The sequence below is a fragment of the Ranitomeya imitator genome, chromosome 5 (genome assembly GCF_032444005.1).
Source record: "Ranitomeya imitator isolate aRanImi1 chromosome 5, aRanImi1.pri, whole genome shotgun sequence".
NCBI lineage: Eukaryota > Metazoa > Chordata > Amphibia > Anura > Dendrobatidae > Ranitomeya > Ranitomeya imitator.
Window position 1 is genome coordinate 622308478 of NC_091286.1, and position 27193 is coordinate 622335670.

The following is a 27193-nucleotide window of genomic DNA, read 5'->3' on the forward strand; positions in this document are numbered from 1 at the left end:
TCGCTGGGTTCCGGGACATAGTGTGCCGGCTCATGCGCAGTGATGCTTTTCGGCTTTGCCCGCAGTTGGGCAAAGCATGCAGTGCGTGCGCGAGGCAAGATTGCATTGCGCACATGATGCGAACTATGGAGGACTCCTACTCAAATTCCTGAAAATATTGTGGACAGCGGGGAAGGATGGAGTGGAGGAAAAGACGAAAAAACGCCCATCTGACCGGACACAGGGCATTTACATAGCCCACCAATTTGAGTTGACAGATTCCCTTTAAAGAGAACTCAACCTTGTTTTTTTTCTCCCCCCACCCATGTCACAAGTCCGTTCATGACATTTCTTCCCTTCTAGATCTTGCAACATCACCTGTGATTTGATATTGGTGAGAATTGAAGGAATTGCAGTGGTCATAACTTTAGAGTGGGGTCACCACCGAGTGCTGAGGAGCAGATGGCAGAAAAGTCACCAACGCTCTGCTGACTCCATAACTGCAGAGTCCAAACCTCCTCTAGTGTTAACATAAGCTCTAACACTGCGCCCCCACTGCGCTTCATGGCCGAGCAGCTGTATGCAGCCTTACATCACCAAGCACAATGCCGAGCATTGGATGGAGTGGTGTAATGCTGCCACCACAAGAGTAAAGATAGAAAGGGGCGCACCAATATATAATGTCACAGTCACCATCAAGGGGTGCAATACTTAGTCTATAAATAGAACAGGACAAACGAAAAGAGAAAGGGTAGACTAAAAATAGTATGCACAACCCAAAATATAATGCTGCCACCACTGGAATCTGAAGCAGAGGAACAATGTTCCGTGCAGTGACGGATCACACTTCTGTTTCGTGTTTCATGACGGAGTCTGGGTTCGGTTAATGTAAGGAGAATGTTACCTGCCTGATTGCAGTGGGTCACCTGTACATTTTGGTGGAGGAGGGCCAATGCTATGAACTTGTTTTTTCAAAGGACAGCCTCGGCTCCTTAAATCCAGTGGAGGGAAATATTAATGCAGCACAAGACATTGTGGACAATTGTAGCTTCCAAGTTTGTAGGAACGGTTTGGTGAATTCGCTTTTGTGCTCCAATGCACAAAGTAAGGTCCATAAAGACATGGTTTGGTAGAAGAACATAACAGACTGCACAGAACCCAGACCTCAACCCCATCCAACACCTTTTGGATGATCTAGAGTTGATATTGTGAGCCCGGCCTCGCATCCATCAGCAGTGTCTGACCTTGCAAAAGCTTCTCTGGTTGAATGGATGATTTCTCCAAAATCTTGTAGAACGTCTTCCCAGAAGAGCAGGAGCTGTTTTTCTGCAAAGGGACGGACTTCATATTATACGTCTGGATGGGGGATCATAAACATTCCTGTAGATGTAATGTGTAGGAGGCCGAATACTTTTCTCCACATAATGTAATTTTACCAAATCTGCGACTTGGATACCACGATGGACATTGTGGGCTCATATAGGCTGAGAGTCCTAACAAAGGTTTTAGATATAGGGCTTTATGTGGTGATTTCTAGAACAGTGGTGTATGATGAGGTCCGTTTCCCCTATTGATGGGGAGGTTTCCCGCCGCTGCCAAGGGTTTTGCATTGATTGTTTTTAAGGGCCAGAATATGTGAACTATACAGAGCAATCTACAGCCCCGTGGTTGGCATTAAATAATTTATGGGCATCTAACAGGACCTGGTTCCCATTCACAATGTGGCATAAGTCGCGCCAACGCTGGTTATCCGGTGTTCTCCATATGTTGCCTGTACATAAATGTCTATGACTAGTGGCTGCCAGCTAAATGTTAACATAAACCACATCTTACTGCCCTAATCCGCAAACATTACAAGCCCAAACATGCCACCATGGAAGGAAAACCCACGGTGTGATCCATGGGGCATACTTGTGTATGAAACATGGCCAGGATTACTACAGCATCCCTGATTTTTGCATTAGACGTTCCCATAAAGTGCTTCTAATTAGACCGCAACCAGACTTCAGGACTGTGAAGTGATTCTTAAAATTAAAGAAAAGATCTGATTGGTTGATTTGACAACACTGATTTTCGAGCCTCTGTTGTAAGTTTTTATAAATGTAGGCCTATGTTCTTGTAACAAGTCCTTAACTAAAAATTTTCGTACTTCCCCCTTCTCTCATGAGCTATAACTTTTTTAAGTTTTCCATATACAAAGCCGTATGATGGCTTGGTTTTTACAGATTGGGTTATATATTTTGAATGGCGCCACCATTTTACTATATAATGTAGTGAAAAACATGAAAAAAAAATTCCAAATGGTGGAACCCCCCTCCACAGTTTTGCCATTGTTATATTTTGGAGTGGGGTGGGTTGTTTTTATGGCGTTCGGTGTCAAACCGCCTGACAATGATTCTTCAGGGCAGTACCGTTATGGTGATACCATGGTTTGTGTCGCCATTTTGTGACCCTTGTAACTTTTCAGTTTTCCAGGCTGGTTTCTTTTTGTGTCAAGGTGTCGTTTTTATCTATACATACTTTTTGTTCACTTTTTATTCCTTTTTTTTATTTTTTATTGACCCCTCTACTCCCAGGTGGTGGTCATTTTTATTGGTAAATTTATACAGTGTGTTCAATAAAATGGCGCCGTAGTGTGCTATTTGCACACATTTTTTTTTTTCTTAGTTTTCGCTCCTTATTTTGTATTTTCCCTAGTGGATGTTAACCTTACAAATACTACGATATTATAGTATTGCAGTATACAGGAATATGAATGTTAGCCGATGAAGATGGTCTTCATTAGACCCCTGGCTGTCAGTTGGCCCTTCGGCACCCCTGGGGTATCTTGACCTTATCACAGCAGGGTTATATGACCCTCTTAGACGAGCCAATAATTAGAGACCGAGTGTTTGTGGGAACGCTTGTTTCAGAATATCTGCCTGACTAGACAGCTCAGGAATCGCCTGATTTTAGTGCTCGCTGGCCCTCGTAAACGTGCAATTAAACAATCTCGGATTGGCCGTCCTATAAAGGTCGGTGTCAGGCTCTGTAAAAGGGGCAATGCGGGCCCTGTCCATGCGGATAGTGATAAACACTCCGCAGCATCAAAGCTCTAGGGACCCCTGGCATCGACCCTTACCCTTATAATACGGTTAGGGCAAGGTGGAGGAGGTCACCTACTCTTCCCAGGAAGACCACTATTTGATTTCTCCCACACTTCTAACAGGGCATGAACACTGTAAAAATGGCCATGCAGGAGACATGGCACATAATGGCTGTGTTGTGTGATGTGCCGGAGTGTTGCCAGGTGACGGCTGAGGAAGGCTGTTGTGCTGAGCATTCCATTGATGGAACACAGGCGGCCAAAAAATGTCAACTTCTGTGTAACCTCACATACAGAGAATTCCCTGTGTGGAAATGGAGCAGATCTGACCATTACAGTATATACAGGCATTACTTATAAGGCCATCCACTGGTGTACTATACACTGGAGTTTTCCTCACTTGCTCCCTACATGTGGTGGTGAGGTGCTTGGGTGTAGGGCTCTGCGCCCCTAGGTGTAGGGCTCTGCGCCCCTAGGTGTAGGGCTCTGCGCCCCTAGGTGTGGGGCTCTGCGCCCCTAGGTGTGGGGCTCTGCGCCCCTAGGTGTGGGGCTCTGCGCCCCTAGGTGTGGGGCTCTGCGCCCCTAGGTGTGGGGCTCTGCGCCCCTAGGTGTGGGGCTCTGCGCCCCTAGGTGTGGGGCTCTGTGCCCGCACAGCAGACAAATTAACGAGACTCATTGATTTTCTGTGCGGTGTTTTGACATTCCTGGCGGTTGCGCTGAGACTCTTGAATTCCTGCTGTTCACTTCTTTTCTTTCCTCACACACCCTCTTTAATGCCTCAGGGAAGGAAAAACTGATCACTTGACTTCTGTTTTCCTCAAAGAATGAAAATGTCATAATCTGCTCTTTAGGTTGCCCATTGGAACAATACCTATGAAGCAGGGGGGCATTACATTTGTTTTACTCATCAATAGAGTACTACGGTAATTACTTGTTACCCCCGCCCGCTTCCTTTTCAATTTTTCTTCTTTAATAAAATTATTCATATTTAATCATTAACCTCAAGCAAAAATGTAGAAAATTGGTGCTGAATTAAAGCATGCAAGTCAATGCGGAGGGGGCAGTATAGGGATGGGGGCCCTCTTTTATTTTTATTTTTTTATTAGTATAAAGCTCATAACCATGTTTTTCTCCATCGCTCTTATTGGCCAAAGGGCACCATATCCTCCCTTTCAGATTCTGCAGACATTTAGATGCTAATGCAGGTGGCTAACGTATTTTACACGCCATCCACAAACTCTGGAAAATATCACTCGATCTCTCTCTCGATCAATTTATATTATATATTATTATTCTATTTTATGAAAAGTGAAGGTAAAACAAAATAGGCAGGATATGCAGTTTTTACTTAAGAAGAAAATCTCGGTCACTCATAGGTGACTTTGATTTTAGGTGGAGATGCCCCACTGGCAGCATGAATCTGAAAAATTGTATATTAGAAAACAAACTATAAAATGGGCATGAGTGAGGTGACAAGAACGACTAGTCACAGAGGTATGTGCCCGCGGCCATCTCCCCTCTCTACTCCCCCCAGACTGACAGGACTCTTCCTATAAACTCATGGGGAGAGACCTGTCAATCATGTATTCTTGTTGCCTTATCCCTGCCCCCTGTTTTAAAGAGGACCTGTCACCAGAGCAAAAGGTACAAGTTTCTGCTCTTTTTTTATACCTGGTGCTCCATTTAGCTCCCGCCCTCCCCCCCTTTTTTTTTTTTTAAATCCGCCATACAGTTCCAAAGATATGAGCCTTTTTATTTAGTACTGATTCTTCTGATTCTTTACTCACTTAGTAGCTCACTTAAGTTATGCAGGACATCCTAAAGAATTCTCCCCCGCACCCCCAGAGAATCCTATGAGCCGCGCTCCCTTTTAAAGATCAGAAACATTAGCATTAAATCTCCAAATCTCTGGAACTGTGTAATGGATTTCTAAAAATCTGAATAATGAGGGAGCGACAACTGTCCATTTTTGACTTCCTCTTTAAGATACCGTATGTTTTCTCTAAGGCTACTTTCACACTAGCGTCGTACTCGGCCTGTCGCAGTGCGTCGGCCCGACGTACCGACGCTAGCAGTGAATACGCCGCACAACGGGGGCAGCGGATGCATTTTTCCAGCGCATCCGCTGCCCCATTGTGAGGTGCGGGGAGGTGGGGGCGGAGTTCCGGCCGCGCATGCGCGGTCGGAAATTGCGGACCGTCAGCAGCAAAAAACGTTACATGTAACTTTTTTTTGCAGCCGACTGTCCGCCACAGCACGGCGCAACCATCGCATGTGTGGCAAAGTGTCGCAATGCGACGCTAATGCAAGTCAATGGAGAAAAAAACACATCCTGCAAGCACTTTTGCAGGATGCGTTTTTTCTACAAAACGACACATAGCGACGTGCAGTGCACGACGCTAGTGTGAAAGTAGCCTAATATGCGGTCAGTCAGGGAATGTGCACCTGACGAGTTTTAAACACCCGTGTACAAATGGAGTTTTTAAAGCACAAAACGCTGCCGCAAAAAGCCCCTGGTATTTTTCCTTGAATGTATTTATTTTCTTATTTTGTGACTTTTTGCATTATGTATACAGTAATGGCCAAAAAATGTTGGTGCCTTTTGAAATTGTTCCAGAAAATGAAGTATTTCTCCCAAGAAAATTATTGCAGGTACACATGATTTGTTACAGACTTATTTATTTCCTTTGTGTGTATTTGAAAAACAGAGGGCAAAAAGACAAAATTGGACAGAATTTCACACTAAGCCCCCAAAATGGTCCGGACATATTTTATTGGCACCTTTAAAAAAAAAAAAAAAAGTGAGTAAACCGCTTTGTTTCAAGCATTTGATGCTCGTTCAAACTCACCTGTGGCAAGTAACAGGTGTTTGCAATGTGAAAATCACACCTCAAGCCAGATTAAAAGGGGAGAAGGTGACTCATTCATTGCATTGTGTGTCTGTATGTGCCACACTAGGCATGGAGAACAAAAAGAGGAGAAGAGAACTGTCTGAGGACTTGTAACCTTGAGATTGTTGATACTGTTCAACAATTCTGGTTCTCAAGTCCATCTGCAGAGATCTTGATGTTCCTTTGTTGACGACATAATCAAGAAGTTTACCACCCACGGCACTGTAGCTGATCTCCCTGGACGCGGACAGCAGAGAAAAATTGATGAAAGGTTGCAAAAATGGTGGATAAGCAGTGCCAGTCAAGTTCCAAAGAAATCCAAGCTGTCCTGCAGACCTATGTACACATAAAGGAAATAAACGTGTGTATAACAAAAAACTTTTTCGTTGAGAACTGCTGTAATTTCTGGAACAATTTCAAGGGTGTAAACACTTTCGGCCACGACTGCACAATAGTGAGAGTTCCCCCCCTAAAGAATATTTAGGTCCCTTTTATTAATCGCTTTGTGGCTTTCAAATCCTGAAGTGGTAGAAAAGCTGAAAGATACTGAACATGCGTACAGAAAGGGGTTTTTACATAGCAATTCAAGTATTAAAAAAAAAATTCTTAGGACGACACTTGCAGGAAAGTACGGAGATTATCATATGAGCCTTTATGGCAGCCGTCTGGAGAAGGTGCAGTGCATTTATGCGCACATTTATTAATTATCTTGCCAGTCGGAGTCCACCTTCGCTCCTTCTGCTCATGAACTTCTACTCAGCATTTTCCTTACCAAATATTTACCCAGTGTAAATGATCAGTGGTAGGATTTCTGCCGTCGCGTCTCAGTATTTTTGGACTGGTTTGTAATGAATCAGATTGTGTTCCTTCTTGGCATGCTTTATTATTTACTTTCAATATTTGCTTTGAACCGTGACCGCCCTCTTAACGTGCTTTCCCGCACAGATCTCCTTATAAATCTCTGGCCAGCCTCAGGGCAGTGCTTACAATCTCGCTATGAAGGGGCTTGTAAGCACTGTGCGTGTTAAGTCACTACTACTAACACGCCATAAACAATAAAATATTACATTTGAGGAGAACAAAGGGAAATTGTAATAACTCAGCTACATTTACATAGTTACCGTATATACTCGAGTATAAGCCGAGATTTTCAGCCCAAATTTTTGGGCTGAAAGTGCCCCTCTCGGCTTATACTCGAGTCACGGTAGCGGTGGGGTCGGCGGGTGAGGGGGAGAGGTCGCTGAGGTATACTTACCTAGTCCCAGCGATCCTGGCGCTGTCCCTGCCGTCCCACGGTCTTCTGTGCTGCAGCTTCTTCCCCTCTTCAGCGGTCACGTGGGACCGCTCATTACAGAAATGAATAGGCGGCTCCACCTCCCATAGGGGCGGAGCCGCCTATTCATTTCTCTAATCAGCGGTGCCAATGACCGCTGACAGGAAGAGGCTGCAGCACAGAAGACCGGGAGGAAGGCGGGGAGCGTCAGGATCGCTGGGACTAGGTAAGTATATCATACTTACCTGTCCCCGTTCCAGCCGCCGGGCGCCGCTCCATCTCCCCGGCGCCTCCATCTTCCCGGCGTCTGCGCTCTGACTGTTCAGGCAGAGGGCGCGATGACGTGTATAGTGTGCGCGGCGCCCTCTAACTGATCAGTCAGAGCAGAGACGCCGGGAAGATGGAGGCGCCGGGACCGGACGCTGGGAGCTGCAATCAAGAGAGGTGAGTATGTGTTTTTTTTTTTTTTTATTGCAGCAGATTTATGTGCAGCATCTATGGGGCAATATGAACGGCACACAGCACTATATGGGGCATCTGTGCAGCATCTATGGGGCAGTATGAACGGCACACAGCACTATATGGGGCATCTGTGCAGCATCTATGGGGCAGTATGAACGGCACACAGCACTATATGGGGCATCTGTGCAGCATCTATGGGGCAGTATGAACGGCATACAGCACTATATGGGGCATCTGTGCAGCATCTATGGGGCAATATGAACGGTGCAGAGCACTATATGGGGCATCTGTGCAGCATCTATGGGGCAATATGAACGGTGCAGAGCACTGTATGGGGCATCTGTGCAGCATCTATGGGGCAATATGAAGGGTGCAGAGCACTGTGGGGCATCTGTGCAGCATCTATGGGGCAATATGAACGGTGCAGAGCACTGTATGGGGCATCTGTGCAGCATCTATGGGGCAGTATGAACGGCACACAGCACTATATGGGGCATCTGTGCAGCATCTATGGGGCAATATGAACGGCACACAGCACTATATGGGGCATCTGTGCAGCATGTATGGGGCAATATGAACGGCACACAGCACTATATGGGGCATCTGTGCAGCATCTATGGGGCAGTATGAACGGCACACAGCACTATATGGGGCATCTGTGCAGCATCTATGGGGCAGTATGAACGGCACACAGCACTATATGGGGCATCTGTGCAGCATCTATGGGGCAGTATGAACGGCACACAGCACTATATGGGGCATCTGTGCAGCATCTATGGGGCAGTATGAACGGCACACAGCACTATATGGGGCATCTGTGCAGCATCTATGGGGCAATATGAACGTTGCAGAGCACTATATGGGGCATCTGTGCAGCATCTATGGGGCAATATGAACGGTGCAGAGCACTGTATGGGGCATCTGTGCAGCATCTATGGGGCAATATGAAGGGTGCAGAGCACTGTGGGGCATCTGTGCAGCATCTATGGGGCAATATGAACGGTGCAGAGCACTATATGGCACAGCTATGGGGAAATAATGATCTATTTTTATTTTTGAAATTCACCGGTAAATGCTGCATTTCCACCCTAGGCTTATACTCGAGTCAATAAGTTTTCCCAGTTTTTTGTGGCAAAATTAGGGGGGTCGGCTTATACTCGGGTCGGCTTATACTCGAGTATATACGGTACTTATTTTTTAAAATCACTTTACCCATTTTTTACCCTTCCTAGAAGATGAGGGTTCCTGCAATCAAACTACTACTATTGCTTCACTGTGATAGTCCTACACAGATTCCCATTAAGGCAATGATGTGTTTGTTATTGTTGACTTGTGCTTTCATATCACAGACGGTGAGGTGACCAAGAGAATTTGTAATAAAAATCATGAAAAGACCCAGTAACAAATGGACTATAACTAAAAATAAAGTGCAGTTTCTTAAAGGTTTTTTTTCGGAAAACCTCTGTCCCCCTACCGGTGTAGCTTGCTTTTAAAAAGCGCGTTGTTTTGTTCACACTCCTCGGGTCTTACGTTATGGTTCTGCCATGGCTTTTGGTGGTGTGGTTCCGCTGCGGCTTCTGGTGTTGTGGTTCCGACGCGGCTTCTGGTGTTGTGGTTCCGACGCGGCTTCTGGTGTTGTGGTTCCGCTGCGGCTTCTGGTGTTGTTGTTCCGCAGCGGCTTCTGGTGGTGTGGTTCCGCCTCGGCTTCTGGTGGTGTGGTTCCGCCTCGGCTTCTGGTGGTGTGGTTCCGCCGCTGTTTCTGGTGGTGTGGTTCCGCCGCGGCTTCTGGTGGTGGGGTTTCGCCGCGGCTTCTCGTGGTGTGGTTCCGCCGCGGCTTCTGGTGGTGTGGTTCCGCCGCGGCTTCTGGTGTTGTGGTTCCGCTGCGGCTTCTGGTGTTGTGGTTCCGCAGCGGCTTCTGGTGGTGTGGTTCCGCCTCGGCTTCTGGTGGTGTGGTTCCGCCTCAGCTTCTGGTGGTGTGGTTCCGCCGCTGTTTTTGGTGGTGTGGTTCCGCCGCGGCTTCTGGTGGTGTGGTTCCCCGCGGCTTCTGGTGGTGGGGTTCCGCCGCGGCTTCTGGTGGTGTGGTTCCGCCGCGGCTTCTGGTGTTGTGGTTCCGCTGCGGCTTCTGGTGTTGTGGTTCCGCAGCGGCTTCTGGTGGTGTGGTTCCGCCTCGGCTTCTGGTGGTGTGGTTCCGCCTCGGCTTCTGGTGGTGTGGTTCCGCCGCTGTTTCTGGTGGTGTGGTTCCGCCGCGGCTTCTGGTGGTGTGGTTCCCCGCGGCTTCTGGTGGTGGGGTTCCGCCGCGGCTTCTGGTGGTGTGGTTCCGCCGCGGCTTCTGGTGGTGTGGTTCCACTGCGGCTTCTGGTGGTGTGGTTCCGCCGCGGCTTCTGGTGGTGTGGTTCCGCCGCGGCTTCTGGTGGTGTGGTTCCGCTGCGGCTTCTGGTGGTGGGGTTCCGCCTCGGCTTCTGGTGGTGGGGTTCCGCCTCGACTTCTGGTGGTGTGGTTCCGCTGCAGATAATAACAAACGCCCGGAGCAAAACCCGAGACTTAGCACTGGACCTAAGCAGGGTGAGTAAGTTAAAAGTTTGTTTTTTCTTAAACTACAACTAAAGAACAGTGTTTTTGCAAATCCGGGACAGCCTTTTTAATTTATAGAAAAATTCCTTTTAATACGAGTATGGTATATTGCCATTACTGACTGTTGGCCCTGGTCTTGAAATATTGAAGCTAATATGTAGCATTAAGAAGACCTGATAGCCCACTGTATGGATCCGCTCATCACTGCGTGTCGGTCTATCTGATCGCTGTGGATGTGCAGGTTACAGACCACGGTACTGTTTGTACTGTAATTCTATGGTGCGGTGGCAGGTAGGAATTTATCTAAAATATGGGGTGTAGCCGTTCTGAGGAATTCCAGGCGTTTTCAAGTGTTTTGAGTTCTCGGAGACCTGTTCTTGCCGGCTCTTCATCTTCCTTGTGTCTTTGGTATCTTCCCTACTAAATGGAAGTTTTACATAGTAACATAGTAACATAGTTAGTACGGCCGAAAAAAGACATTTGTCCATCCAGTTCAGCCTATATTCCATCATAATAAATCCCCAGATCTACGTCCTTCTACAGAACCTAATAATTGTATGATACAATATTGTTCTGCTCCAGGAAGACATCCAGGCCTCTCTTGAACCCCTCGACTGAGTTCGCCATCACCACCTCCTCAGGCAAGCAATTCCAGATTCTCACTGCCCTAACAGTAAAGAATCCTCTTCTATGTTGGTGGAAAAACTTTCTCTCCTCCAGACGCAAAGAATGCCCCCTTGTGCCCGTCACCTTCCTTGGTATAAACAGATCCTCAGCGAGATATATAAGTTTTCTGTACTTAAAAAAAAAAGTGAACAACTTTCAATGTCTGTTTTTCATAATTTAGGCTGATTTGGGTTTTTCTTTCATTACACATTTACTATTTTTAAGAGACAATACAAAAATATATATAAATAATAAAATATTCTAATCTGGTTTTTATTCTTATGCATAGGGAGCGTCATTGTAGTAATTAGTTTGGGTGCAGTAAAACAATTTTCCTTAGTTTTTCTGCCTGTTTGAGGCCTATATAATTATGGGAACAATAATGCGTGGATTATCTTGTGACCTACACGCATTGTGTGACCATCTGCGCGGCATAAACGCGCACAAGGAGAGACTCTCTGCTAGACCCCTCTGACTGCGACTATTTTCCAGCAAAAGTAAAGAGATTTTTTCCTTCAAAAATGCTGCCACCCATGTCCACAGGTTGGGTTTGGTATTTCATCGCAACCCCTTTCACTTCTTCAGTGGAGATAATCTGTAGCAGCCCAGCATAAAAAAAAATAAAATATCATGAATAGTATTGGAATTCTTCTTTATTACCTAGTGTACAACTCCTGTCGATAGAGGTGAATAAATTAGGCCTGAGTGCCACTCCGGTTTTAGTCGCTGTCAGTCGTAATCCTGTGCCAGGCAAAGCGGCAGTCATTGTGATTGGCAGCTGACATTCCCGGGAGCGCCGCTTATGTGATGTCCCCTGACACCGCAGAATACATTGTGCTCGCAGAGCGGGAGATAATTGGGTTCCTTCCTAAAAATTCCTATCTTTTGCACGGGCTGCTAAATGTCATAGGTTGAATATACAGTACTGGCTGTTTTTCAGATAGAACATCTTGTCATTTTGGAGGGATATTTTTGGAAAAGAAAGAAAATATTTTTCAATCAAATGCTTTGTTCTACACTGCCGTTTTAAAAGTCAGACCGAAAGACTTCATGCACATGGTTTTTCCATTTGTTTGTAGGTACCGTATATGCCGCCTTTACCTGTACATAAGGATTCAAGTGTATGGTACCAAGTACTTCTCATATAAGAGGGTTGATGGCCCACCGGGGGATTCTCCTGTTTTCCTGTGGGCCAGTCCAACCTGTCCCCTATAGGGTACTTCATTAGTTTATACACCGGTCTAGGCCCCAATAACTTTTTATAAAGGTGGCAGAAATTGTAAAACTTTGGCGCAAGAATTAGGACAAGTAGCTGCGTGGGACTCATGTGAATAAGGCCTGATTGAATAATTTATGGTATATTTTTTCTTGTGTGTGAATACAGTCCGGTTGAGAGCACTGCTCCTCAAGTTCATTAACACTTTCTGCGTTGTCTAGTTTCCAGGTTTTCTTCAAAGTCTCACAGTAAGAGTAGTAAACCTAAATGAGTCCATAAAAAAAGCCAAATCGCAGGAAGGGAAGGACAGCAGGAACCGTTCTAAGTTTAGTTGTTGCAGAAGTCTCGTGCCTGGCACTGATTTTAGGAGCCCTGTCTGCAGCGTGGTTAGGCTGGAGCCAGACATCTCTCCACCGTCGGTACCATCTGATCTCCAGGTGACCTCCAGCCTTGCTCAATGCTCGGTTAGGGGGGCACAGTAAAAACCTTCATCAGTCAGACCCTATACTGATATATTTGGAAAAAGTTCTAGAACATATTTTCTTATGCGCTCTTTAAAATGTAGTAACAAAAGGTATTGTTCCATTATTTAAGCCACATAGAGAAGAAATGGTTTCATGTCTGTATTTGGCTGTTTCATCACAGCCTGTTTCCACCTGTACAAATGCAGAACACAGGCTGCCATAAATGGTGACCGTGCTCTGCGGACAGATTCACACACGGAATATGTTTAAGATCAGGTCCAAATATAGACAGCATGTCCTATTGTAACCTATGTATTTCTAGTTTAGATGACCGTCACTAGGGCCTATTGGGGGGAAAATTAGCTTTGATTACCTTTCTCGTTAAAAAAAACACACTTGATGCTTTTTTTCGCTGTATTTCTCACCTGTGATTAAAATTTATGCGGCATAAATATGTGCCACAATTTCTACATATTTTTGGCAAAAGTTTTAGGAAAGCCACTAGTCGAATGGTGGCCTGCCTCTCTCCCTCCATTTTTCTCTTGCCCATGTGGTATTGCAGCTCAAGTGCATGGGCTGAGATGCAGTGCCAGACATGACTCTATTTTTTTTCCTCGTAAACCGTTCCACGCTTGTCTATAACTCGTTTTCTTATTCCAGGAAACGTCCTTCAAATCTATGGCTGTGCAAAGGGTTCGGAGCTCAGGTTCACTCAGAAGTCACCATGCCGCAGAAAATCCTCAGCAGCCCTGTGCCACTGCGGTCTTTACACCATCACTTAATCTTGCAGGTGAAACCCTATGGCCGATCGTCATAGCCCTGCCTATTTTCATGTGAAACACCGGCTTTCCCTGCTTAAGTGATCGTGCGGGGAGATAATGGAAAGATGGCAGCTGCAAAGGGCTACTGTGGTCCTCAGCCGCAGCAGGACTTGTGTGTGTGTGTGTGTGTGTGTGTGTGTGTGTGTACGTGGCCTTAAAGGTAGTTAACATTAATATGTTGGTTTTTTTTTTATTTCTGTACTGAGATGTGATCTGGTAAAGTTCTAGGCCCAAAGCCTGAGGCGGCACTCAGATTCTGATGACACATTTTCTGTCAGGCGCAGTGTTATGGAGACGTGTTGTGTATCGAAATGACCGCACCAGATCTGTCCTGAACAGCGCCAGTTATGTGTCTGTGTGGCCATTATATATAAGCATCCCCTGACTGGCCAGGTTTGCTTACCAACCACTTGCCAGGCACCCGTGAGTACGTGCCGTGGCAAAAAAGTCAGGAAAGTTATTTTCTCACCATTTAACCCCTTCAGGAGAGGGACACATGCCATGTGTTCCCACTACTGAAGGTCCAGGGATCACCATTCCCTATGAAATAAACATGCTGTGGGCCATCTTTCCATAGCATTGTGCTATTGCTGTGTCGATGGGTTGCGTCCCCCTATACAGTGAGGCTATGTGCACACATTCAGGATTTTCAGTAGAAAATTCTGAGGTGTTGGCAGGAAAAAGGCTGCATAAAAGTCACACGTTTTTGACGCTCTTTTTTTACATGTGTTTTTTATGCAGATATTTCTCCACTCATTATTATGAGTGGAATCTGCTGCAAATCTGTAAGAAAAAAAAATTATCTTTCCTGATTAGAAAATCCTCCAGTTTTGTGACAATTACGTGGAAAGAAACACAACAAAAACACAAAATGTGCATATACCCTAATGGTTTTTTGTTTTGTTAATCCAGAGGATAAGCACTGACAATTGTCAAAGAAATGCAGCTTAAAATGTGTGTATTGATACTTTTGGATGAAGATTTCTGTACTTTTTATTTTTTTTTATTTAATTATTTTTGCTACTTGGCCTCAATGACCTCAACCCAGTGTAAAATTCTGTAAAAAAAACAAAAAAAAATAAATTAAAAAATCAGTACCAGGTGGCAGATCGCCAATTCCATAAGACACCTTTATGGTTACGCGCACGCAGAGTATGGGGTTTTCTGGTTTTGTTTAAGTGGAGGGGGGGGAGGGGGGGATTTGGGGTTACAATATCGTTCAATATTGTTATTCTACTGTACGACCTCTGATAGTAGTGTTTGGTTTGTACTGTATTTACAAAACTTTAATAAAAAGATTACAAAAAAAAATCAGTACCGTGTGTGGAAAATGCAGTATGTGGATGGGACTGTAAAAATTAATTTATTTTTCTTCTACCATAAAATGCGGCTTATTTCCTAAAAATGTAAAAAATTATGGAGAAATAATAATAATAATAATATTTTTATTATTAATAATAATAATAATAATAATAATAATAATAATAATAATAATAATAATAAAAAAACCGCCGAAAACCCGTGTCGAGTGGACCGTATCAGACTGTTTAGGGTTTGATCTTACTATGCGATTACTTGTCATTTTTTTTGAAGAAATTTTTAAAATTCGTAATAAAAAAGCATTGTTTTTCTGAAATTGCAGCGCTCTTAGCTCTTACCCCAATATCCAAAGATCATAGCAAAAATCCACAGTATGACTGCAATATGCAAACACCTCGGCACCTTTTTGATGGACCGTCGGTGATCATACATTTTCAGCTTGGATAGGAGTGGTTTGCGGGATGGCATTGCTTTAACCTTTTGTATGGCGCCATTTGTGGTTCATAGATTCCATCCAATGTCTATTTTCTTTTTATTTCCTCCTTTCCTGGTTATAGAGTGTCAGTAAATGTCTAATGGGAACATTATATTGTGAGCCATAACGGGGACACAGACTACTTTGGCGCTGCGGAATATATTGTGCTCCATAAGCAGTGGGACATGACCGCTGTGATGGTGACGTTATGTAACGCCATTAAACCTTCCTCTTAGATTCGCAGCAATCCGGCATGAAATACATACCCGGCCTCTTAAGTGGCTTCCGACCACAGAGTTAATTGAAAGCGTCTTATTGATTATCTCTCTGCACTTAGCACAATTTATGGTTTATAATTATCCTGCTGACCAAAGCATCGCTCACTGTCAGGTACATTAATATGTGTCGGGCGCCCATTCTGACATATCGACTTCCATGTTTTTTTCACAGGCCCTGGATGTTGATCGCACAATTCTCTACAAGATGAAGAAGTCTGTAAAAGCCATTAACACATCTGGGCTGGGTATGTATGCCTCTTCTGCCTGACTTCATGTTGTCCTACATGTTGATGGGTTTTACTGTATATGATTTTTAGCGCCAAGTCCGAAGCTTTTCACACTTTTCTCGGCAGGACTTTATTGCTTGTGAACATGATTTACAGCGCGTTTATGGTGTAAATTTCCCCCCAAAATATACTTTGGAGTAACACTTCTAGTCAGTTGTATAGAGCATCTAATTCATTAAGATGTGTGCACTTAATGGAATAGGTGCGCCTTACCCCAGAAATCCCGGCCATTGTGACTGCTGTGCAAAACAGAGTAATCACAGACCGCTCCTCCTGGCAATTCAGAGCCCTCTGGTGTCACATTGACAGAGCAGCAGCTTCTCCACCACTCCGCTCTGTTGACAGGGTGTGACTGCCAACATCATGCTGATTGTCAGCCGGCTCCCTGCTGCCTCACTGCGGGGAGCTGGCTATCAATCAGCATGATGACTGCAGTCACGTCCCGTTTTTAATGGAACTTGAAAGAGTTGACGTTGAGCAGCTGAATGATTGCTGTTTGCCGGGGAGAACTAGCAGGTAGTTAGCAACTACCTGCCTGTTAGATTTTAGGCCCAGAGTAAAAAATCCTTTCATCTGTACTCCAATAAATAGGTACTAAAAGAATCGTGAATCAGGCCAGAATATTCTAGGTATATATTTCTACAACATGCAATCACTAAACTTATGCACCCAAAAAAGTGATGAACAGTGGCATGTAAAAGTTTGGGCACCCCTGGTCAAAATTATTGTTAATGGGAAGAAGTTGAAGGTGAAATTTCCTCTAAGAGGCCTAAAGTTAAAGAAAGTGTGTGTGTGTGTATATCTTAAAGTAATGATGGTCACTTGTTTTTCTTTACTTAGCTGCTTTTTTCTTGCCATAATACAAATTCTAACAGTCTATTCAGTAGGACTATCAGCTGTGTATGCACCAGACTTCTGCACAACACAACTGATGGTCCCAACCCCATTTATAAGGCAAGAAATCCCACTTATTAAACCTGACAGGGCACACCTGTGAAGTGAAAACCATTCCCGGTGACTAGCTCTTGAAGCTCATCAAGAGAATGCCAAGAGTGTGCAAAGCAGTTATCAAAGCAAAAGGTGGCTACTTTGAAGAACCTAGACTATACGACATATTTTCAGTTGTTTCACACTTTTTTGTTAAGTATATAATTCTACATGTGTTAATTCATAGTTTTGATGCCTTCAGTGTGAATGTACAGTTTTCATAGTCATGAAAATACAGAAAAATCTTTAAAGGGAACCTGTCACCCCGGTTTTTCAGTACGAGATAAAAATACTGTTAAATAGGGCCTGAGCTTTGCGTTACTATAGTGTATGTAGTGTACCCTGATTCCCCACCTATGCTGCCGAAATAACTTACCAAAGTCACCGTTTTCGCCTGTCAATCAGGCTGGTCAGGTCAGATGGGCGTGGCGACATCGCTGTATCTTCCCCCAGATCTTGCATGTATTTCCTTTGGTGGCGTAGTGGTTTGCGCATGCCCATCTTCTGAATCCACTGGGCAGGAGAAGAAAAAACGCGCGATCGGCGCTATTTCCCTGGTGATCTGTGGGGGCGGCCATCTTCCTGAGGCCGCGCGTGCGCATATGGAGTCCTCTGCTGCCCGGGGCTTCAGGAAAATGGCCGCGGGATGCCGCGTGTGCGCAGATGGAGATCGCGGCGGCCATTTTCCTGAAGCCGAGTTCGTATCTCAACTTCAGGAAAATGGCCGCCGCGATCTCCATCTGCGCACGCGCGGCATCCCGCGGCCATTTTCCTGAAGCCCCGGGCAGCAGAGGACTCCATATGCACACGCGCGGCCTCAAGAAGATGGCCGCCCCCACAGATCACCAGGGAAATAGCGCCGATTGCGCGTTTTTTCTTCTCCTGCCCAGTGGATTCAGAAGATGGGCATGCGCAAACCACTACGCCACCAACGGAAATACATGCAAGATCTGGGGGAAGAAACAGCGATGTCTCCACGCCCATCTGACCTGACCAGCCTGATTGACAGGCGGAAACTGCGACTTTGGTAAGTTATTTCGGCAGCTTAGGGGTGGAATCAGGGTACACAAAATACACTATAGTAACGCACAGCTCAGGCCCTATTTAACAGTATTTTTATCTCGTACTGAAAAACCGGGGTGACAGGTTCCCTTTAAATGAGAAGGTGTGTCCAAACTTTTGGAATGTACTGTATATTTAATATAAATTCATCTTTCACATTTTATAAGTTACAAAAAGGAAAATGGGCCAATTTTTGAGCACCCTGCATTATTAGTACCTAGTAGCACCCCTTTTGCAACCATCACAGCTTGTGGACACTTTTTGTAGCCAATAGTGATGAGCGAACGTGCTTAGATAAGGTGTTATCTGAGCATGTTCGGGTGCTAACAGAGAGTGTCATCAGCGTGCTCAAAAAATATGTTTGAGTCCCTGTGGCTGCATGTCTCATGGCGGTTCGACAGCTGCAAAACATGCTGGGATTGTCTAATGAAAACAGGCAATACCTGCATGTATTGTAGCTGTCGAACAGCCACAAGACATGTAGCCGCTGGGACTCGAACATATTTTTTGAGCACGCCAAAGACACAAGGTTAGCACCTGAGCATGCTCAGATAACACCTTAGCTAAGCACATTCGCTCCTCATTAGTAGCCAGCAAAGAGTCTTTCAATTCTTGTTTGAGGGATTTTCATTCATTCATTCATTCATTCATTCATTCATTCATTCTTTCTTTCTTTCATTCTTTCATTCATTCATTCATCCTTGGAAAATTCTTCCAGTTCTGTGAGAAATCTTGGGTCGTCTTGCATGCACTGCTATTTATCTAGCCACAGATTTTCAGTGATGTTCAGATCAGGGGCCATGGTAAAACCTTCAGCTTGCGCCTTTTGAGGTCGTCTCTTGTGAATTTTGAAGTGTGTTTAGGATCATTATCCATTTGTAGAAGCCATCCTCTTTTCAACTTCAGCTTTTTTTTTTTTACAGGTGGTGTTATGTTTGCATCAATAATTTTTATTAAAATTTCTTTGAATCCATACTTCCTTCTACCAGTGAAATGTTCCCATGCTGTTACAGCCAGACATACTTACGTGTCTTCTTCTGTCCCTCGGCGCACTCCCGACGCTGCTCCGCGTCGCTCTGCTGCTCCCTTCTCTGGGTCGCGGCGTTCTGTTCTTCCGCACATGCGCAGTCGCGTCTCCTGCGCTGCACTGCCTCCTGGGAGGTCGCGACCCGATGGCTCCGCCCCAACATGGCGGCGCCCATCGGGTATTTCCTCTCGGCGTCTGTCCAGGTAAGACGCCTTCGCTTTGTAGGATTCTCAGCTTGTTTTCTGTGTTCCTATGTCCTAGGCTCCCTCATTCTCTGTATTACTTCTCCTCGCTAGCTGTGCCTTGTCCTCTGTGTTCCCACTGAGTTTGTTCTTTGTTCCAGCTTTGCCCGCTCTGTGTCTCTGCCTTGTTGTCCAGTGCCCCGGTCTCTTTTGTGTCTCCGCTTTACCTGTTCCTTTCCCTAGTCCCGCGTTCTGTTTTCCCTTCCTGTTGTTATCCTTGTTCCTTAGTTCTCTCTTTTTGTTTACCTGGAGCCCCGTGGTTTCCTTGTTCATCTCCAGTTATCCCATATATTACCAGCCTCCCCAGTCTGTTCTAGTTTTCCGTTTGCTAGTCCCCTGTCTCCCTCTTATGTTTTTGGTCGCCCCTTTGGCTCTAGCTGTTGTCTCCATTCCCCCGTGGACCTGCTCCTAACGCTCCCTGTATAGGGGGTGGTTACATCTGGTCTACTCGTCCTCGGGGGCTCTAGAGTCACGACCCAGAGGGTCCACTTTCGGATTCTTCTCCGAATGCCTACACATGCCATTGGCTGCAACACAACCCCGAAGCATGATTGATACACCCTCATGCTTAATGGTTGGTGGGATGTTCTTTTCCTGAAAATCTGTTCCCTATTTTCTCCACACATACCTCATCGGTCCACAGAACTTGTTTCCAGAATGTATCAGGCTTGTTTAGATGTTCTTTTGCATACTTCTGGCGCTGAATTTTATGGTGAGAATGTAGGAGAGGTTTTCTTCTGATGAATCATTCATGAAGGCCATATTTGTGTGAGCCCGTCGGGGACAGCGAAGATAATGTGTGCAAACTGTAAAGCGCTGCGGAATATGTTAATGCTATATAAAAATAGATTATTATTATTATTATTTGTGCCTGTCTCTCTGAACAGTAGCACAATGGACCACAGCTTCAGGTTCTGCTACATCTTTCTCAGTCTTTTGCATTAAAGTGGGAGGGTTCTGATTTGCCTCTCCAGCTATCCTACGAGCAGCTCTCGCTGAAATTTTGCTTGGTCTTCCAGACCTTATCTTGACCCCCACTGTTCCTGTTAACTTCTGTTTCATTTCGAACTGAGTAAAATGCAACTTGAAAATGCTTTGCTATCTTCTTATAGCCTTCTCCTGCTTTGTGGGCCTCCCATCAGAGTGCTAGGCCGCTGCTTGGAAGAACCCATGGCTGCTCTTTTTTGGCACAAGGTTTAGAAACGACTGTTTTTTTTATAAAGCTGGGAAGTTTGCATCACCTGATTTTTTCCTAACGATAATAGTGAACAAGCCATAACCCTATCAGGCTAATTAAGGTCTAAAACCTTGGTCAACGTTCTCTGAACACACAAGTCTCCATGAGCGCCCAAACATTTGCATCGGTCCTTTGACCTTTTTGCAAATTTTAATATGTAAAAAGTGACCTTTTGGAAATCATTTCATCTTCAACTTGCTTAACTGTTCACAATATCCGTAATTTTGACCAAGGGTGCCCAAATGTTTACATGTCACTATATTTGCTTTGCACAACATTTATAATTTTGTTCTAGACACATTTTACTTTTCGCTGGGGGCTTGGTTTAGTAGAAAGAGGACCTGACTTAGTGTGAAAGGGGCGTAGCTTGAGATACAAGAATGTACTGCCGATTCATGAAAGTACGGTAGCTATGCTAGAAATCTTATCAAAAGTTAGAAAACTTTTGCACAACATGGAGCTGTGCCAAAATTTTGTGTCTTTGGCCAAGTTTGGCTGTCTAAAGGTACCGTCACATTAAGCGACGCTGCAGCGATCTAGACAACGATGCCGGTCCCCTGGTAACCAGGGTAAACATCGGGTTACTAAGCGCAGGGCCGTGCTTAGTAACCCGATGTTTACCCTGGTTACCAGTGTAAATGTACAAAAAAAAACCAAAACACTTCATACTTACATTCCGGTGTCTGTCCCCCAGCGCTCTGCTTCCTGCACTGACTGTGAGCGCCGGCCGGCCGTAAAGCAGAGCTGTGAAGTCACCGCTGTGCTTTACGGCCGGCCGGCGCTGACAGTGCAGGGAAGCAGAGCGCCGGGGGACAGACACCGGAATGTAAGTATGAAGTGTTTTTTTTTTTTTTTAACATTTACACTGGTAACCAGGGTAAACATCAGGTTACTAAGCGCGGCCCTGCGCTTAGTAACCCGATGTTTACCCTGGTTACCAGTGAAGACATCGCTGAATCGGTGTCACACACGCCGATTCAGCGATGTCTGCAGGAGATCCAGCGACGAAATAAAGTTCTGGCCTTTCTGCTCTGACCAATGATGTCACAGCAGGATCCAGATCGCTGCTGCGTGTCAAACACAACGATATCGCTATCCAGGACGCTGCAATGTCACGGATCGCTAGCGATATTGTTGTTAAATTGTTCAGTGTGAAGGTACCTTAACTGGAGCAGCATTTCTGGCGAGGCGCACACCACAGAGGAGATGCACCAATTTCAGGAAGTCGTGTGTGCACCTTTTGTCCAAAACGATTAGTAAATCTTCCCTTTTATGTTCACATTAAACTATGGCCACGATATTTCAAGGTCAGTGATTTTTCTTCCCGGTCTTGATGAGGGGGCATGTTGGAGTCAGGCGCTCCTGAGTCTTTAAGGGGCTCATGTATTTTGATGAATCAGTGGCATCTGACAAGTGGTGTTCATCTCCGTGTGCCACGCCAGAAATCTTATTCCAGTCCCTGACTGGAGTGAGATTTCTGGAATAGTGAACTCCACAGCAGGTCATGAATTAGATGATCTGTGGCTTCACGCCCAAGTCCTGTCCTGTCTCCACCCATTTTAATGGAATTGGGGGAAGCTGTGATGGAAATGCCAAAAAGTTGCAAAATTTGGGGGTAAACTCTAGTTGTGCGAAAACTTTTCAACTTTTCAAAGCGATTTACGAAATTGCTTTGTTGGATGGGGGCCAGTGTCTGTAACTGCACGGCAGTCTTCATGAACAAGTTCATCACGTAACCGTGATCTTGGCGCATCTTTCAGCCACCGTGCGCTAACAGTCAGTGACCGGGGTACATTTGTGTCGTAATTCGTCACTTTCAGGTCCTAAATTATGGAGAATTTCCCAACTGTACTCAGCCAAGCTCACTCCCGACTTCTTTTCAGAAAGTTCATCACTATCGTAAAGATTCCAAAACTCGAGTTATTTTTACGCAATGAAGAATTGTGCAAAAATTTAGTGACATTTCAAAAAGTTTGACCCCAGAATTTGGGCAAACACCTGTATGGATCATCTTTGCTGGGATTCTTAGCCGTACTGAGCTTGTATGACGGAGTCTCCGGCTGTGACACACGTCCCTAGTGTTGGCCACATGCTAAATATTTATATATACCAGAATAAATTAGCACGAGTCTGTATGTGGTGATTTCGGAAGGAGAACAGATTGTGGTTGACCACACTTATGTAATAGAGGTTACCAGGATCATAAAATATAATGACTAACCACCAATGAATATAAAACTGCTTTCCACAAAGACCACTTTATTCATTTCTGCCATGTTGACAGCACTACTTTATATTTTGGGAATCCTATCCAACTGACCTGATGCCTGAAATAAAAAATATGGTATGATGTTCACTGTTCAGGAGTTTCATAAAGGAGTTGTCCACCTTCCAGGGACGTTTTTTCCTCCCTTAATTGCATGTTTTGTTTTTTATTTTTTACTAAAAATAATTTCTTTAATTTGGCTCTATTAAAATTTTTGCCCAGTTAGCCTTCCATAGACTCCATGTTGCTCTGCCTATTATTGGCTGCAGAAAGAGTTAACTGAGGATCCGTCAGTGATCTCACGATCCAACGGGAGAGTTTGTAGTTCTTTTTAGGTCTTTTATTTTTTATTCTTTGTTATCATAGTATAGACTAGAGTTGTGCAGTCTGCGAGGAAACGCACTAACAAGAGCAGGGGGAGAACCTGTCATATCTATATAATAGTAAGTGCCACAAAATCTCATCCCCAGCACATCTGATGAAATAAAGAAAATGTGGCCGAACACGTTACCCTATGGACTTTAGGACGCTATATCTACTATATAATTGTCTAAGGGTCACTTCCATCTGTCTGTCTGTCTGTCACAGATATTCATTGGTTGTGGCCTCTGTCTGTCATGAAAATCCAAGTCGCTGATTGGTCGTGGCTGTTTTGCCGCAACCAATCAACGACCGGCACAGTCCAGCGGAAAAATGGCCGCTCCTTACTCCTCGCATTCAGTGCCCGCTCCAAACTCACCTCCAGTCAGCCCTCACACAGGGTTAATGGCAGCGTTAATGGACCGCGGTGTAACGCACTCCGGTTACGCAGCTATTAACCCTGTGTGACCAACTTTTTACTATTGATGATGCAAATAATAATAATAATAATAATATAGGAATAATAATAATAAAAAAAAAGTTATTCTCAGCCATTGCGTCCTCTCCTCGGCAGTGCCAGCGGCAGGTCCCGGTAGCAAGGATGCTATGTGAGAAGGACCTTCCATGACGTCACGGTCATGTGACCGTGACGTCATCACAGGACCTGCGCTCATACCAACCCTGGGACCGGAAGCTGCCGCGTGCACCGTACACAGGCGACAGGACTACAAGGGGCCCTCGGAAGGTGAGTATATATTTATTTTTTTTTATTTTAAGTCTTTTTTTTAACCTGTTACATACGTGGCTGGGAAATATACTACGTGACTGGACAGTATACTACGTGGCTCTGTGCTGTATACTACGTGGCTCTGTGCTGTATACTACGTGACTGGGGCAATATACTACGTGGCTGGGTAATATACTACATTGACATGTATATTCTAGAATACCCGATGCGAATCTGGCCACCATCTTGTGTGTGTGTGTGTGTATGTATAGATATATAGATATATTTATATAGATATTTATATAGATATAGATATTTATATAGATATGAGAGAGAGAGATATATATATATATTTTTTTTTAATTGAAAAATTTTCATTTTTCACAACATAGCCTTGTAGATTAAAAAATAATACATGCGTACTGACAGATTACAATGAAAACAGAATAATCCGGATACGTAGTATATGTGCAGTAAGTTAGGATAAAATTCCAATTTTTAATATTCTGAAAAGGAGGGAGGACATAGAATAGGCAGAGGGGCAAAGGACAAGTGTAGGTATTGGGAAATGGATTTGAAGGGAAAAATGAATGACCCAGTAGACCAGGTTCCTAGACATTCAGGTATAGCCAAATAGTATCCCACGGAGACCAGATGAGATTAAATCTCTCAACCACGTCACCATTCATAGCGGTACAATACTCCAAATTTCGAATGTCTTTGATGCTGGTGTATAGGTCAAGCCAAGACAGGGGAGAAGTTTGTTTCCAGAGGGAAGCTAGCTATTAAAGGGCCTATCCACTACTAGGACCCCTTCTTGATCTAAATGTTTGACCTAGATAAAATAATAAAGCCTATACTTTTGGGGGGGAATTTTAGAAAGGTTTAAAGTTGATCAGCAATTTCTAATTTTTCCAACACAATTTACAAAACCATTTTTTTTATGGACCACATCACATTTGAAGTGACTTTGAGGGGCCTATAAGACAGAAAATACCGAAAAGTAACACTGAAACAGCGCCCCCTCAAAGCCTCAGTCAAGAAGTTTATTAGCCCTTCAGGTGCTTCACAGAAACTAAAGCAATGGGGAAGAAAAAACATGAACATCTAACTTTTTTTCACAAAAATTTTACTTTCACCCCATATTTATTTTCGCAAGGGTAATCGGAGAAAATGGACCTTAAAATTTGTTATGCAATTTCTCCTGATACCCCATATGTGGGGGAAAACTACTGTTTGGGTGGACGGCAGGGCACGGAAGGGAAGGAGCACCATTTCACTATTTGAACACAAAATTGGCTGGAATTGAGAGCAGATGCCATGTCGTGTTTGGAGCGCCCCTGATGTGCCTAAACAGTGGAAACCCCCCCACAAGTGACTCCATTTTGGAAACTAGACCCCCTCAAGAAATGCATCTAGATGTGTGGTGAGCACCTTGCACTCCCAGGGGCTTCACAGAAGTTTAGAACGTAGAGCAAAGTCATATTTTACTTACAAAAATGTATCTTTAGCCCCAATTTTTTTATTTTCACAAGGGCAGCAGGAGAAAATTCACCTCTTCGTTTGTTGTGCAATTTCTCCGGAGTACGCCAATACCCCATATGTGGAGGATAAGTACGGTGTGTGTGCACGGCAGGGCTTGGTAAGGAAACGGTGACGTTTTGGAGCGCAGACTTCGATGGAATGGTCTGCTGGCGTCATGTCCCTTTTGGAGAGCCCCTTATGTGCCTAAACATTGAAACCCTCCACAAGTTATCCCATTTTTGGAAACTACACCCCTCAAGGATTTTATCCAGGGGTGTAGTGAGCACAGGTACTACGCAGAATTTGATAACATTAGATTGTAATATTGAAAGTGTTTCAATTTTTTTCACAAAAATATTCTTTTAACCCCAAATTTGTAATTTTCACAATGGATAATCGGAGAAAACGGATCTTAAAATTTGTTGTGCAATTAGTCCCAACCGCGACGGTACCCCACATGTAGTCAAAAACGTCTGCTTGGGCACATGGCAGGGCAAGGAAATGAAAGCGCGCTGTTTGCCTTGGATTGATGTCGCTTTTGAAGAGCCCCTGACATGTGAAAATAGCAGAAACACCCCAAAAATGACCCTATTTTGCAAACTAAGGAACGAAAGTCCTGCAGCAGGTCTATACGATAGTATCCAAGTTTGTGGAAAAATGAATTAAAAGTTCATGCAGTTCCAGTGTGACTGAGACCTACGCGTTTCAGCTCCTTGTAGCCTAGCTCATGGTTAATAGCCTGCTATAAATATGCTAAATAGAAATGTTACCAACTTGAGATCATACAATGACACACAAATACAGAATTCTTATTTCCCACTAAAACAAGTGGCAAATGTGTTATTATAAGCTAATGCCGCAGCTGGAAGGCATCAGACCTTTTTTTTTTCCTTCCTTGAGGAGCCCTTCACATCTCTCACTAATTTGGAATTTAGATGAGCGCTCAGTTTTCTCCCAGCTATTCACTCCCTTTTTATTTTGCCCAATGTGCTCTCTGGGGACAATTTGCATATGTATCAGGGTCATTTACATACCTAATGCCTAATCTTCATGCACGAGGGGTCGGTCCATGCATGCACAATGTATCAGTCTCAATGTAAGTGACCTGTTTGCTTCTTTTTAGCTCCAGACCGGCTTGTCATTTCCCATAGGTGCCATATTAAACAGTGTTCCCAATTTATTAAAGGGCTTCTCTAGGTTTAACAATTTGGTGTTTATCTCGCTGATATAAACTTACAAAATGTGGTCGTAGAATTGCCTGCGATGTCTGTTTCTCTGCTTCCATGTGTTCCCACATGGGCGAGATGCATGCGTTTATTCTGCCTTTTAATTTTTTTCAATTGTTTTGTTTCTGACCCATCTTATGATTTGTCAATCCATTACTATGGGGACATTAAGGTTTAAAAAAAACAAAAAAAAAACAAACAATAACCCATCATACACGTCTGGACAAATCCCAGGAGTGAGGTCGCCAACGTGTTAAGAAAGTTTCCATTCAAAGTTATTTTATCCAAAGATTTTTCTCACTCTGACTACAGACTGATGAATAGTGCACACTCTGCACGCTGTCAGGAGTCTCCGGTGCCGGTAGTAGGCAGCCATTTGACCACAAGTAAGCAATTTGCCTACTTCCGGCCACATTCCAACTAGACGTGTGCTGCGTCTCTTAATGCAAGCGAATTGAACGAGGCCGGACACATCTAGTCAGAATGTGACCAGAACTATTCAAAATACTTGCTTGTGGTCACATGGCTGCCTACTATCGGCAACGGAGAACCCTGACTGTGAGCAGGGCTGCCACTAGAAATTTCGGGGCCCCATAGTGGCAAAATTTTCGGGGCCCATTGAGACACCGCCCAGGCTCCACCCAAGCCCCGCCTCCACCCCTCGAACTGTCCACAGTTCCACCGCTCTCTTAGAAAAACTTCACTTCTCACCTATCACACATTAACAGTTCCCATCACCAGATCACA

At 44.5% G+C, this 27193-nt stretch overlaps 1 protein-coding gene across 2 annotated transcripts in view; it reads left to right on the forward strand.

Annotated features, from left to right (window-relative positions):
• Positions 1-27193, forward strand: part of ASAP2 (ArfGAP with SH3 domain, ankyrin repeat and PH domain 2) — a 216162-nt gene that overhangs the window by 57590 nt on the left and 131379 nt on the right. For both annotated transcript variants that reach the window (XM_069728066.1, XM_069728067.1), the window contains exon 2: positions 15674-15746. In XM_069728066.1, the coding sequence (XP_069584167.1) occupies positions 15674-15746 (73 nt within the window). The remainder of the gene's footprint in view (positions 1-15673; positions 15747-27193) is intronic.